Below are 16,311 nucleotides of genomic sequence, written 5' to 3'. Positions count from 1 at the left end.
TTTTTTCACAACCTTTTTCGCTAGCGAAATTTCATGATTTTTCACGTGCTTCAAATTTCGTTTTGCTTCGATCTGTATACTATGCTTTACTTGTGATCGATGCCATCATGAGCTGCACAGTCGCTGGTGACACTGTACCGGCGAACTTATTCCACTTTAAACGCATTTGTTGTGCATTTGTCACTTCTTTACCGCATTCTCGAAGTTTTCGCTTGACAATTGCCCAATATTTTTCGATCGGTCTGAACTCAGGGCATTTCGGAGGATTAATCTCTTTGGCGACGAAATTAACATTGTTTGCAGCATACCATTCTAGTACCTCCTTAGAACAGTGGCAGCTGGCTAGATTCGGCCAAAACATAACGTTGGTCTTGTGTTGCCGAATGAAGGGTAAAATCCGCTTTTTCAGACACTCTTTAATGTAAACCTTCGACGTCATTGTGTGAGATGTGATGAAAACCTTGGTTTTAAAGCCAAAACTGCAGATCTCTTGCCAAATCATTAGTTTCTGAGCAAACTTATCAGCAAAAACAATTTTATACCTGTAAGGGACATCCCCACGACCAGTCGACAGGTAAAACTTTCGTCCGGGGATTTGTTTATAATCCATTTTGACATATGTTTCGTCATCCATTAAAATACAGCCATCAAATTTCGTCAAAACTCGTTCGTCTAGTAATCGTGCTCGCTTTTTGGTCACTAAATTTTGTTTCAGTGAGCGATTCGGATGTTTACTGGCACAAAAAGACTTCCACGCAAAGTGGAAAAGTTGGAATCGTATTTCTTTGACAAATCACGTATGGAGACACCTGGGTTGTTTTTCACGTACCTCAACACCTTTCTCCTCAGCTCTTTGTCCCTAGTGCCACTTTTATGATAGATGTGCTGTGCTCGATCCACACTCAGAGTATCCTTGTAACGTTTGATTACAAGACTCACCGTTGACTTTGGGAATTTTAACACTTTTACTATTTTTGTGGCAGACCACGAAGAACTTGATGTTTGTGCACAATTAATTTTCTTTTCTCAAGTTCCATGATCCGTAATTTCGGGATGCGTCGATCAATCGAGAAAAACTATAATTTATTTTCAAAGTGTAAAACTGTCACTGTATAACATGTTGCCTACGCGCCTGCCACTGGGCTGATCTGAACTAGTCCAGGTTGAGCGTTAAATGCTTCCTGGTGATTTGGCCGGTTGGTGGTTCTGTTTTGCTTCAAAATCCGTGAAACATCTGGAAGTCAATACAGAAGTGCATAACCCAACTAACAATTTTCACAATGTAAACGCTTTACTCATTTCATTTATACAGCCTCAAGCTGTATTCAAACGTTATACGATATGAGGAAACCTTTACTCAACCTCTATACAAGCAAATCTGGCGAACTTAGTCAGCTACTTATGGCTGTTGGAACGGTCGGGAGAAGCTCTTATTGCATATCCATTAACGTTTCTATACAGCTGTTATCCTGCTGTTTAGTTGTGTGTGAACTTGAAAGGCGCTTATTCAACCTTTTCCCGGTTATCCAATAATCACTACACAGCTTTCTCTTGAAGGCGGGTTAAATACTGTTTACGCTTTTTTATGAAGGAATTTATTGAGTTTATTTTGCTGTGAATCAAATTAATCGAAATTAGTTACAAATCATCACCAAATTATTTACCCTGCACCGGAGCCTGGAATCGAACTCAAGACGACCTCATTGGCAAACCTTGACACTACCAACTGTGCTACGCCAACACATTGAACTTATGTAAACAAATCAACTGTAGTAATATTTAATTTGAGAACCACTGTCGATCCATATCAATCCACACCAAACATCAACAACCAGTCGTAAAGGCCATCCGCCTCAAAAATGCATTGTAACCGAAATTAGGAAATTATTCAATTGCAACCATATGTGACACAGCAATACCACACACCGATAAGCGCTATTTTCCTTCTCCTCTTTTCGCCCCGCGTGTGGCCGTACCGATGGGCATTCCAACGGGTGGCGTCAAATTGCACAACTCAATAGATCCATAGTCCACCAAAATTCTGACACAGCAGTCAAGAACCTTTTTGCCGATAGTCACTCCAGATGTCTCGCTCACTCATATACAAAGCATAGGTTAAGACCAAAATGTAAAAACATATATAAATGAATAATTCTTTTGAATAAAGACAATCTTTGACTGAGAGCTGACTCTGACAGTCTTTCGGTCCGAACAGGAGGTTACTTTTCGAAGCCCTCAATGGTTCGGTTACCGATCTGAACTAAAAGAAAGCCTTCTCCAACTCAAAGCGTGCGGCGCCCAACACACAACATTCCCTTCTACAACAAAATCGCTGAGTAGAGGCTTTATAATAGTGCACACGAATCACTTTTGTCGACTAGTTATAAAAGCTGTAAAACTGCACACGTCTAAAAATAAACCTAGTTGACTGTGAAAATGCTTCCGAAGTTGCTCTAACACAGTTTATAAGCTGAGTACAGGTTGTTTAGTTGTTGAAAAAGCACTTTTGATGTTTATGTTATTCAGCAAGAGTGGTTGGTTGTTTAGAAGCCATCAAATGAGTAATATATTCACTTTGTTCGCTTTGTTTTGCAGCTACAAGTTGAAAGTTGATTAGTGTGTGTATAGAAGTGACATTAGCGTTTATTGGCTGATGTTATTCAGTGCGACTGACAAATTGAAAAATGGTTGCGAGAAAGTTGAGTAAACGCTGTCCAAAACTATTTTGCTAGCTTTTGCTTGTAGCTGTATCTGCAGCTTCTTTTCAGCTACTTTACAGCACAACGCTGGAAAAGTTGGCTTACAAAGCTGAAAATGTTAGTTGGGAAACTTCCCAATTCCGTGGCAGTTTCTGCACTCCTGCGTTGGCTTTCAAAGATTCATATTTTATTCTACCTGGCCATCGTCGTGATGTTGGTATCTTCCGTTGCTCCGGTTACGGATCATAGCAGTAAGGGCAACCGATGGAAACTAACGATTTAAAATTGGCTCACTACTTGACTAGCCTATTGGTCCCAAGCAAATCGATTAACGTACCCCATTCTAATCGAAATTCTAGTACTACACTATGTTTGTTTTGATTCGCTATGAAAGGTTGACAGATAAAATGAGGGGTTCGTGGATTTTCCGATGTTTCGAGGGGTGCATCGATTAGCTTGAGACCGAAGAGAGTACTAGAGCTGGCCAAAAAGTTTAGCACGTTTCTTCGGAACCTTCTGGTCTTAGAGTTACCTCTATGGTAAGGGTGAGTTGGAAATTATTTGTTACGAATACCGAAAATTGTTTGTGTCAACATTCACATTTTGACACATCGTCACTGCGCATGCACAGTATAATGCAGTGATGCCAGTTACTTTAGAGATCACAAAAAATATGTACCATGGGTGCCAAACGAGTGAGCCATGGTGTGCCGTACCATAGAGGTAACTCTAAGACTAGAAGGTCCCGAAATAACGTGCTCAACTTTTTGGCTCAGCTCTGGTACTCTCTTCGGTCCCAAGCTAATCGATTCACCCCTCGAAACATAGGAAAAATAATAACCCCTAATTTTATCTGTCAAACTTTCATGGTGAATCAAAATAAACATTACGTAGTACTAGAATTTCAACTAGAATGGGGTACGTTAATCGTTTGCTTGGGACTAATAGGCTAGTCAAGTAGTGAGCCAATTTAAAATCGTTAGTTTCCACCGGTTGGCCGTACTGTGTTTTTGGCACACTGTGCTGAGTGACCTACCCATTGGGCTTACCACAAAATACGTCCCATGGTAACTGAAATAAACACGAGTGCTGACCGGTTGATTTTACTGTTTGTAAATTGAACAATTTGGATTTTTCGATCATTTCCTAGTTTAATAAAAAATACAACGATTTATTTTTCAAATATATATATAGATATATATTCTTATCAAAACATGATTTCCTGCCTTTATTTCAGATAATAAGGAAGAAGAAAAATATTTGGGGGTAAAATAAAACTGCTTCCAAAATATGTGAGTTTCGCTTTGTTTTGATGTTTTCCTGTTTTTGTTTCTTTTCTTTTTGCTCTCTATAATCTGCTGCTCTCTTTATAGGTACGTATATAAGCGAAGGACATCTACACAATACACACAGTAGTTGTTCTGTTTGTTTAAGCTTGGTTTTTTCTTTGTCAGTGAGGAGTTTAATTACCACATGTATTTTTTTTTTTAAAACGTTTACGATCAATTGAGTTTAGTTTGTGCTAGTTAATAGTTACCCTGGAGATAGTTGATTTATAATCAGGTGGATTTTGCGCTTTTTTTTCTTTGTTCGATTCTTGTGCATTAAATGTATACTTTCGTAAAGAGAGGAGAGAGTGATCTTTGTAGTGTCATAAAAAAATAAATCTGTATACGTAGGTACGTACAGGTAGTACAAAATAATTTATCATTTTAGTGGATAGTTGCATGCTGCGGTGTGTTTTTTTTTGTCTCTCACAGTAACTAGGAGTTGCATATACGTTATTTAGGTATTTATTAACATTATAAATTTGACATTGGATTTAGTCTACAGTTTTGATTGGACAGCTTTAGGGCTATTATAAGCTTTGTCAAGGATTCTTTATAGTTTGGCTCTTTTTCTCAAATTTAATTTTGCTTCGAATTTTCCTGGGCGAAAAATATAATCTAACACAATATTTTGCCTTTATCAAAATGTTGTCGTTGTTTTTTTTTGCGTGTTCTAATGTAACTATCACCAAATGGGCCTTTCAGCAGTTCTGCCAATAATCTATCGAGTTTGGTGTATAAAGTACAACGAAACGGGTTTCTTCTAGGGTGAGAAAGAGTTTCAGTCTTAGAGAGAGGATTATCAACCTGTAAATTTGCGATAATTTCGTCTTTGAAGAAATGTTTGATTCAACCTAAGGTTTACAGTAGATTAAATTTTTTATCGAAAACGGGTGTAAATACAGTCATAGCACGATACTTTAAAATGAAATGCTTCTACTGGAATGAGATATTTCATCTGAAGCTAGAATGTCTGCATACACTGCGAACGTAATCGTAACCGAGGAGGGGTGAAAGCATTTTCTAAAAGCTAAAATAATAAATAGCTACACAGTGGATATGATTTGTTTGTATCATTGCGCGAAAGCGCATGATATTTAGGTTTCGTGTTTGCTAACTGAAGCGGGCAATCGGAAGTGAAGGTCATATATGGCGAGAGCCCTGTTTTCATACATTCTTAAATTCGTCTCTTGCTTATCATGGTTTCTTAGATAACACCTAACAGTAAGGTATAAATATGTTCTTATTCTCACTTAGTTTGTTTGCGCTGTTTTGCTTCGATTGGAGGAAAATCATTCATCTTTCTGATGTAGTATAACAATTACATGCACGTGTTTGCTTGTTTTTTTTTCAGTAACAAGGTGGACACTATTTAATATTTTCTTCTTCTTTTAATTGAACAACGTACAGCGAATTCCATATATTTTCCCTATACAATATAAAAATATATTTACTGTATTTCTTGTCCGTAGCGATTCTTGATTTACAAACATTTATCCTTTTTCTTCTTCGTTCAGCTTCTCATGGATTCCCCTAAACTGTTCCACGTTAATCTTTTAAATTAGTCGTTCCGTTATTTAAATTAAGATCCATAAGTAGAAATTATTTATAAACATAAGCGTGTTCCTCTTCACGATCGCGAATGGGCGCGTCCGATCTTGTCGCTCTAAGGCCAATGTAACTAACTTATTCCACTCTCAGTGTAAATTTTCTTCCGCAATCATCTTCGGCGCATAACGACCGAAAGTAAGCTCCATAGTAACAGAAACAACTTGCTTTGTTCGCAGAAAATGAATCAGAATCAACACGCCTGCTTTGTGCCTTCTACCCGTTCCCTATTTAGCTAAGACGATTGCTCAATGATGGTTTAGGGAAAGACGGAGAAAGAGATAAAGTGTACAGAGTAGAGCGAAGTGTTTCCATCTGCTTTTTTGTGCGCATTTTCCTGGCCACTCCCCTTTCTGTAAAGTTAGAACAGCCCGCAGTCCTTGAGGTTGTTCTTGATAATCACGTCCGATACGGCGTCGAACACAAACTGAATGTTGCTGGTGTCGGTGGCGCACGTCAGGTGGGTGTAGATTTCCTTCTGCTCTTTCCGTTTGTTCAGGTTTTCGAACTTCATCCGGATGTAGCTGGATGCTTCCTCGTACGTGTTGGAGCCTGCAAATAAAAGAGGAGTGTCGACTATATTAGTTTACTGTAAATAACATCTGCGTGAAGAAATGCGTTGCGATTTCCGTATACTTTCCAGAGAACTCTCGGAGACGAAATTCAATTTTTGCTATACGTATAGCTATTTAGTCTTCTAGACCTGTCGTAGAAGTTCAGTTAACAACTCATTGAAGTTTCGCGAACTGTTTACAGAGCTTATGTGGACAGGTCGTTAAAATCCGGAGAGTCCCATTTGAATTCCTGTTTACATTGGCCGAACCGTACTCAGGATTTTTGATTAGGTGGCGAACTCTCAGTGTTGCGCCCCTTTTACACTTTTATGATACCCTCATCACATTCCGGAAGGGTAGCGTAAAAGAGAATGAGATATTGCAACAAATTCAAACTGTTATATCTGTTTTCCCTAACATATACTGGGATTTGTTCAGCCCAGTGATGCTAGGTGTTGAGGGAAGTATTTCGGTATAGTGCTAGCAGCTTCAAAGCTGGAATTTTATTATTTGTGTTAGCTTTAGTTTGGTATTGATAGCAAAACTCACATTTTGGTATTTTAACGGATCCTATCTGTTAGCTTTCTCTCATTACTTCCCACGTACGAATCTGTTTCCAACAATTATTAAATTAAATAGATACACTTCATTTTACATTTCAGCAGTTACCTTTTCGATACAATAGTTTTATAAATTCAACCAGGAATAAACCTTAATTTTCATTAAATTTCACAATTTTTCAATTTGGAAAATCGTTTTTCTTTTCACAATACATTTACTTTGTTTATGATCTTCAGTCTCTCTTTCCTTCCGTTTCAATCATCATTATTCTTGACAGTTAATCCGCTGCCACTTATGCTCGACCGCACAAATCGCAAAGGGTGTAACCGGGACTCACTTGACTGCCGGCGGAGTCTGCCCAGTGGGTTCGCCAGCATTCCCACGCCCGTGTAGTTCCGGTTCACTCGAACACTTCTCTTCCGATTTTTCAGGCATTTCACGAACTTCCAGCAACGCCAACTTGGTTGCTGGTCGACTAACCATTCCCCGGGAAGTGTGCACTTCTGCTCTGCGAACTTGCCCATCCTTTCCTGTCACGACATCCAGAATTCGCCCTCGCAGCCATCTGTTGCGCTTGCCTTCATCGACCAGAACCACTAAGTCACCGGGCTTCAACGGTTTTTTCTGGCTGGAACCATTTGGTGCGGCGTGTTAGCGTAGGTAGGTATTCGTGTAGCCAGCGGCTCCAGAACATATCAACCAGGTACTGCGAAAGCTTCCAGCTGTCCCTCAGAGTTGCATACTCGTGCTGTAGGTCCCGACTAGGTTGGTTGATGCCTTGTGTCCAGTAGAGCAGGAAATGGTTCGGTGTGAGGGCTTCTTGATCCGCATGATCCAAAGGGATGTAAATTAGCGGTCTTGAGTTGACTATCGACTCGGCTTCGAGCGCAACAGTCTCCAGGACCTCATCACTGGGGTGGTGTGGAAGATCTGCGATCGCCGCCATTGCCACCTTAACCGACCTGACCATGCGCTCCCACGGTCCTCCCGTGTGTGGCGCTAGGGGTGGATTGAATAGCCATCTCGTGCTCACGTTCGTAAAGGTTACAGCGCAATGCTCGGTGATTGCCTTGAGCTGCTCCTTAAGCAAGTTGCTCGCTCCTACGAAGTTGGTTCCATTGTCTGAATACCCCTGCGTGCCCCTGCGTGCCACGAACCTTCTAATGGCCATCACGCACGACTGGGTGGACAGGCTGTGGACGATCTCGAGATGCAATGCTCTGATTGACAGGCACGTGAAGAGCGCTACCCAACGCTTGACCGTGCTTCGTCCTTGTTTTACGAAGACGGAACCGAAGTAGTCCACCCCAGTGTGCGTGAATGGTCGTATATAGGCAGTCAGCCGGATCCCAGGAAGAGGTGCCATGATCGATGCCCTTGAACACTGCCTTCTGAACACGACAATGCTGACACTGCTTTTGCTGTTTGTTGCGAAGGTAGGCCACCGAGCGAAATGGGGAATCCGAAACCGCTGTCTTATCTTGTTGACTACCGTTTCGTGGTTTCCATGTAGAAAACGAACATGATAACATTCTACGAGCAATTCCGTCATCCGATGACCCTTGGGGAGGAAGATCAGAAATCTCGCATCCTTGGCTACCATCGGTGCTGCTGCGATACAGCTATTCATCCGAAGAACTCCATCGTCGTCCAGCATCGGACTCAACTTGTACAATGCACTCGACCTTGCGATCGATCTGCTTCGGTTCCGCGTCTAGGTGTTCATTGTTGTAGCTAAGCGTGACGTATTCATCCGCATATGCTTGTTTTTGCACCTGTTGAAAGATCAGGGATTCGGCCTTCAGCAGCTCTCCTTGCGTAAGTGGGCCCTCAGCGTTCAGGCCTAGGAACACTAACAACGCTCTAACAACGTATCCGGCGTCCGCTGAAGCCTCGACCACTTGGAGAATCGATGAACATCTATGATCAGTGGCGATATGACTCGATAATGTAGAAAGACTGCTCGCAGTTCCTCTGCTGTCGAATACTCCTCCGAATTTTCCTTTCGCCAGCTCTCGTCCGGTTCCATCAGGAAAGCCGGCCCTACATACCACCAGTCGTCGGGTCTAAAACTGGGTCCGTCTCTCCACTTCGTCGCTTGATCCGCTAAATTTACCTTCGATTGAACCTTTCTCCATTCATCAACGGTAGTCGTACTCAGAATTTCTCCTACTCTGAAGCCGACGAACTGATGATATCGTCGAGTCTCGGACTTCAGCCAAGCGAGAATGGTTGTCGAGTCTGACCAGAGGAATCGAGCGGCCACTGGCAATGTCAGCGCCTTGCAAACGCTGTCCAGCAGTCGTGAGCCGATTAAAGCTGCTTGCAACTCAAGCCTCGGAATTGAGAGGGGTTTCAACGATGTGCATCAGTGTGCATTGAGGTTTCCCATTACTCGTGCTCCGAAGATGCGGCTAAATCGACAAAGACATGAATTTGTGTATCTTTCGGTGTAGCTCTTGTTCCGGAGAAGAAGCATCTTGGCACGCTCGAGCACTTCTGAGGAGTTCGACGAAAAGTTTCGAATCTCCATCCCAGCCTTGGAATGCACATGTTTCACTTTCTCTATCAGCTCTACCGCTTCTTCTACCGTCTCCACACTATCCAGATAGTCGTCAACGTAATGGTTTTCGATGATGGCCCTGGCTGCATCTGGGAATTGGTCCGTGTACTCCTACTTGTTTATTAATTTATTTGATAAGGCTCAACCGAATTAACTTTACAGAGCCGAGGATTCTTGGTCACTATACAATACATCTTAAAACTATAGTCAAAAGGTACAACACAATAAATACTTTATCTTCCGCTATCCAAAAAGCCTCCTCCATCATAACTGGAGCCGCTTCTAGTAGTTTCATTGTATGGCAAATTGTTGTACGCCAACGAGGGTCAGAGCGCGTCCATTGCAGCAATGGACGCAAAACGTGGTCAGCACTCACACACTCATCACGAAACGGTTGTTTTCCAAAGTCGACGACGCATCGACCGAAAGAACTGCTGATGAAGAACAATGAGGAGGACCACACAATGGTTGCTGCCGCGAAAACAGACGATCGCGTGGCACACATCGAGAGTGGCCTGCTTTTGTCGACAGCCGAGTGAACACTCCCTATGCATTCCTGTTTTTCAGATACTGTGCGATGCACGGTCAGCACACTGCGCCAAATGTGGCAACATCCATCACGAAAATCTGCGGTGGCTGTCCTGGACACTCTCGGAATACGAACCTCTGTGCCTGTTTATCCCTTTTCCGGATCAGGAATTCAGTGGATACATAAAAGAAATGTTCCACCAAGTCCTGATCCGCTTCAGAATAATCCCATTAACTTGAGCAAATTTGCAGCGACTTACAAGGTTTTCCGTGGAATTATGGGGTATTCCAAGAATTCTATGATTGATCCGAAACGTCAGAAGCGTCAAGGAATTATGAATATATATATATATATATATATATATATATATATATATATATATATATATATATATATATATATATATCAGAAAATTTACTGGATTATTTAACAAATATAGAGAACTTCTGGTAAGAATAGATAAGTTTAGGGAAAATAAGTGAGTGTTTATAATGGTTAAGGAAAATTATTGAAACTTCAAGGCAAATTAATTAATTATATTTTCCAACTTTGTTCGGAAATTGTTGTTACCTTGCCCCGGAAGTTTCTACCGGTTTCCTCTGGCAGTATCTTACAGCTTCTCCGGAAAGGTTCATCTGATTTCCAACAGAAGTTTATACCGACTTCTTTCGGAAGCTATTTCCGACTTCGTACGAAAGTTTCTTTCAACTTCTCTCGAAAATCCAAAAAATATTCAATTGCATCCTATAGAACCATGGAACCTTTCGTTAGGTGGTTGTTGCGTTCAATTTGGTTCAGTGGTTGTTAAGAAACGACGCTGGGCTATTAGGGAAGATGACCGAACACTTAGAGAAGATAATTTAGAGAAGAAAAATTACAAAACCAGTATAGCTCGAAAGAGCTGCTCAAGTTTGAAGAAAAAAATAAAAATACTTAAAAACATCACATTTTAATTGCTTACCACACTGCCAAACCTGAATATTCCAATCTTCAGGGAATAGGTCTATTCCGGAAAATCTCAAATCAAAAAATCACAGCCCGAGCTCTCTTAACAATATTTGCAATAGTCTGTAAACATATCTAAGGGAGCATACATTATCTGAATGTTAGGGAAAATCAACTGTCCTTCCCCTCTTTTGTCACTCTTTTCCAATACCTAATGCATTGTCTATCTTACATTTGTAAACCCTCCCTTAGAGCACCCGCACCAATGCATTGCTAAAGCTATTTTAGCAACCTCCACCATAACGCAGTAGCCGCACTGGGGGTTTCTATTCAAGTGCGGGAAATAACAATCTGCCTCTCGGTGAACAGTGGGTTGACAAATATAGCAGCACGATAGCAACCGGCCCAAGCGTTGCTATCTATGAAATGTGTGTTTTGTTTTTCATTTGAAAATTGTGATATATGAATGAATTTGGATCTGGGACAAAAATGTGGACCCAAGGGACAGCAAAGCATTCCTCTGGAAGACCCGGAACATCCATAAATGTGGATATGAAACCAGTATGTGCACTCTGGTGGCCATTGAACGGTCCTTCGAAAGATCCGGAACATCCGTAAAGGGGGCCAATTCATAGAAAAGATCCTAGAGCTCCGTATTTTTTTAAATCACTTATTTTGATGCTACATTAATGAATTTTTATCTGGGACCAGCATGCGAACTCTGCTGGCCACAACCCGGTCTTTCGGGAGATCCGGAACAGACGTAAAAGTGATCAATTCATAAAAAAAGATTCAAGAGTTTCACGATTCACTTATTTTGAAGCTACATGTATGAATTAGAATTTAGGACTAGTATATGCAATCAGGTAGCGGTGTGGTTCTCTGGAAGATTTTAAACGTCCACAAAAGTTTATTGGGACTTAAGTGAGGTTTTGAATCTTCCCTGAAGTTCATTGATTTTTCTATTGTTCGTGAAATTATAATCATATTTATAAAATTTCCTGAAGACCTCACATTGTTTCTGAAGCATCGCAAAATTCATGAAATTCTTAAAATATCCCATAATTCCTTTGAATTTCTTGACATATCCTGCAATTTTCCTTAAATAAATGAAACTGATATGAAGATATCTAATCATCTACGAAGTTCCGAGAATTTCCCAAAATAAAATGAAACTACCAAAAAATCTATATACTTCTCTGAAGGTCTCTAGACGTTCTTGAAGATTTCCGAACATTTTAAAAGATCTTGTGATTTTCTTGAACATAATCTGATCGTTGCTGAAGTTCCTACATTTTTTCAGTTCTTTAAACTGCATTGAAAACCATGGAACTCACTTTAAACGATCTCACATTTTCCTGATGCTCATGTAAAATCTCTTATGTATTTGAAATTTAAATAAAGGTAATGATACTTTGATGAAGTTTTTGATGAAGTTTCGGAAATACCCTGAGTTTCTTGGAACTTCTTAAACATTCTTCAATTTCATTTAAATTAGTTGAACTGTTCTTAGTTTCTCTAATCAGTCCTTCTGCTCTCGAAACATTCCTGAAGTACTCTCAATTCTATAAGTTCTTGGCATTACCCTGAACTAAATAGAACTGTCAAAAAAATTCTCTAAGTTTTTCTGAAGTTTATGGAATTGACCGGAATTTATCGGACCTTAATCATACAGATCTTCGAACTTCCCTGAAAGGCTGGAATATCTTGAATTTCATGAAGTTATGAAATTATGAAGTTATTGGAAGTGCCGTTAATATCTCTGAAATTCTCTAAAGTTCCCTAGTTTAACTTCTTTGAGGTACTAGGCAGTTCTTTAAACCTCAAGTTATCTTCACATCGCTGAATTTTTTTTTTTAAATTATTATTCCTGAATTTCTCAAATTTTCTTTTGTTCCCACAGTTTGCCTAAAAAATTTCCTGAAATTCTCGTACTTCTTTTCATTACTAAGACTCTTCCCGAGCAGGAGAAAATAACTAATGAATACCTAATTCTGATTTGCTACCAAAATTTGGTATTGACCAGCATGACATAAGAGGTAAAATACCAAAGAATAATACCAAAAAATTACATGGAAAATACTTTGTAAATACCAAAAATTGATATTTGGATACCGAAAGAATACCTGGGTGGTATTGTTTTGTTATTGCATTATCATAATTTGGTATTGGAATGGTATTGTGGGAACATTTTTTGGTATTATTTTTTGGTATTTTACCTCTTATGTCAGGCTCATCCATACCAATTTAAGGTATCGAGATATTCGTTCCTGCTCGGGTTCTGAAGATCTCTATTGTTTCCTGAAGTTTACGGAACTTTCCTTATGTTCTCCTGATGATGTTCCTGGAATTGTTCAGAAATTAATGGAACTGCCCAGAAGATTTTTAAACTTCCCTTCAAACATGGATCTTGTGTGTAGCTTTCTTAATGTTCTTAAGTTCATTCCCTGAAGTTTTTTCTTTACTATCCTTAAATTTTCGGAACTTCTTGATGGTTTCCTTTATTTTACTGAAATAAATGGAACTGCCATAAAGTTCTCGAAACGAATGGAACTGCCCTAACATTTTCAGAACTTACCCGAAGTTCACGTAATCTACTCATAGGTCTTTAAGCTTAAATTTTCCTGAATTTAATGGAACTGCCCTGAAGCTCTTGATCTTCGCTGAAGTAAATTTTCCTGAAATCTATTAGGTTGCCTTGCTTAAAGATCTTTTAACTTCCTCACATTTCTATCAATCAGAACTTCTTAAAGGTTTCAACATTTCAAGACCAACAATTGAAATGGCCTTAACTCCATTTTGTAAACAAACCTTGTAAGGCCATTTTCTCGCGAACCGAAACCTTCATTCGCAAACCTAAACCACAATCGGGTAGAGGAGGATTTCCCCTACCTGTTCGTTATGTTGGTTTGCCTTTGCGGACTTCGGTTCTCGAGAAAATGGCCTTACAAGGTTTGTTTACAAAATGAAGTTAAGGCCATTTCAATTGTTGGTCTTGATTTTTTGATAAATTCACAAGCTAAAATATGTAATCTAGTAATCCAGATGGGCATCCGAAAATGCCTTTATGCTTTTTGGTGCGCAACTTTTATAAGATGAGCATACGAAGATCGATATTTCGATCATTTTTACGAATTAACCACTTTTATGGATGTTCCGGATCTCCCAGAGGACAGTTTCGTGACCACCAGTGTGCGCATGTTGGTCCCAGATTCAAATTCGTTCATGTAGCATCACAACAAGTGATTTAAAACAAAAATCTCTGGGCTATTCGGATCTTCCGGAGGACCGTTTCTTGAGTACCTGGGTCTGTAGTTGGATCTTAACCTTCAATCTTCAGTCTTCGTAGTTAGGTATATGAATATCGCCTCTGTGATCGATTTCAGTTCGAAGTTCGACGATAAGTTTAGCAACTATCGGTGCGAAAGCCAAACACGTAAATTCACAATCGTGATAGCAACGACCGGACGAAGATGCTAATTTCAAATAACAGACTAAAGTGGTAATTTTTATACGATAGATGAGGAGATGAAAGTATAGAATTGATAGTTCCGTTAGAGTACGGCAGTGTGAAAATTGTATATAGAGGGTAGAAAGCGAGCTAGGACAACTTTAAGAAGGTACAAATCGTATAAATTCTACTCTCTATATGCAATTTTCACACTGCTGTACTCTAACGGAACTATCAATTCTATACTTTCATCTCCTCATCTATCGTATAAAAATTACCACTTTAGTCTGTTATTTGAAATAAGCATCTTCAACTATCATAAGTATTTCTGGAAGCTCGTCAAAATTTATTCAAGTCTGGGTAAGATGGCAACCATTCGGCCTAATAAGAGATGAACTAGCCTCAGGCTAAAAATCTCTAAAATAAAGATTAAAAAAAAAAAAAAAAAAAACATTCGGCCTAATGCCCATCCGGCCTAATAACCTTCGGCCTAATGGCTGGACACCCTGAGAAAGAAGAGTTAAAAGGTTTGGCCATGCCCGAACAAGAATCGATAAATAATCGATAACATATGAATGTCTTAATTAGGCATGATAGGTATGATTTTGGTACTATTTTTGCTTACTAGTTTTTATTTTAGTCAGTTATCGAAATATTTTGAAAAATATAAAATAAATACCAAAATAACAAAACACGCTCTTTTAGTTTTTAAACAATAACACCTAAAAGAGTTATTGGATTGGTATTAAACAACTTTTTAAATAACAAATTATGGTATTCTGGACTCAAAAAAAAAAAATCGTTAACTATCCGCCAGTTATTATAATAACTACATATATTATTTATTAGTTCGTAGAACATTTTTGAGGTATTATTTTTGGTATGGTAACTCTTATGCCAGGCTAGTCAATACCATATTAAGGTTGCCAGTTATGCTATTTTCATACCTGACTTTGGTATTAATAAGTTATTTTCTCCTGGTCGGGCTTGAACAAGTTGAGATCCAGGAATTGAGTAAAAGTTAATAGCGAGGAAGAAACAGTGGTTGTATTTTAAAATGTTTTGAAATTCATTGGCGTACTTTAATACATGTATTGTATTTTTGTTTTTAAGTATTGCTTGATGCTTGATACGAGAGTTTCAAAATGCCTTGGTTATTCCTGGTTTTTGTAGGAAAAAAATTCCCGGGTTTCCAGGTAATTCAGGGTAGTAGACACCCTGTCTAATGTTCTAGAATCTAGATGCATTGCAAATGGTTCACTTACCGGTATACTCCGGGAAGCAGATGATGAGCGGTGACCGGGTGATCTTCTCCTCGAACAGGTCCTTCTTGTTCAGGAACAGAATGATAGACGTGTCGACGAACCACTTTGAATTGCATATCGAATCGAATAGCTTCATAGACTCGATCATTCGATTCATTTCCTCATCCTCCGCCAACACCAGGTCGTACCCTACGGGATTAGATCATTAGGAATTTGCATAGTAAGCATACAAAAACCATTCAACTCACCCGACAGCGCCACGCAGAAAATGATTGCCGTTACACCTTCGAAGCAGTGTATCCATTTCTTTCGTTCTGACCGCTGACCACCCACGTCAAACATTCTGCAATCAAACACAATAGGGAGATTATGGTAAGCGACAAGTTGCCGAATAAATAAAATGAGCGGATATTTTGATTGAGGCGTCGTCGTCGGACCGGGTGTTATTCGTGTCATACTCACTTGAAGTGTATACCCTTAAAGCTAAAGTGCGTCTCGACGATGCCGGTCGTTTTGACCCGCGTCCGGAGGACATCCTGCTGGGTGGGGATGTAGTTTGGCTGTGAGATGCGGTCCAACGAGTTTAGGTAATAGGCTGCGGAATCGTTCAGCTGGTATTCGCGCGACCGGGAGAAGCACTGCTGCACGCCCGGATCGGTCCACAGTTTCTTCATGAGCGACACCAGCTCCGGCGTCAGTTCGCCCTCCTCGGTGGCGGAGGCGTATGTGAAGAATTGGCGGGCAATGTCCTGGAAGGGGAGAGGGATATTCAACATTGTTAGTTGACTTGATGATACATACTTACAGC

At 39.9% G+C, this 16,311-nt stretch overlaps 1 protein-coding gene across 1 annotated transcript in view; it reads right to left on the bottom strand.

Moving 5' to 3' along the window:
* Positions 1–4,656: 4,656 nt before the first annotated feature.
* Positions 4,657–16,311, bottom strand: part of Galphai (G protein alpha i subunit) — an 84,769-nt gene continuing 73,114 nt past the window's right edge. The window contains exons 3-6 of the mRNA XM_065230552.1: positions 15,966–16,252; positions 15,752–15,846; positions 15,504–15,692; positions 4,657–6,187 (exon numbers count right to left, since the gene is read on the bottom strand). Coding sequence (XP_065086624.1) covers positions 5,997–6,187; positions 15,504–15,692; positions 15,752–15,846; positions 15,966–16,252 — 762 coding nt within the window. The 3' untranslated portion in view covers positions 4,657–5,996. The remainder of the gene's footprint in view (positions 6,188–15,503; positions 15,693–15,751; positions 15,847–15,965; positions 16,253–16,311) is intronic.

This window comes from Ochlerotatus camptorhynchus, unplaced genomic scaffold, assembly GCF_037179485.1.
Source record: "Ochlerotatus camptorhynchus isolate MF236.1 unplaced genomic scaffold, CSIRO-AGI_Acam_v1.1 ptg000330l, whole genome shotgun sequence".
Taxonomy (NCBI): Eukaryota; Metazoa; Arthropoda; class Insecta; order Diptera; family Culicidae; genus Ochlerotatus; species Ochlerotatus camptorhynchus.
This window is presented reverse-complemented; position numbering and strand designations above follow the sequence as displayed.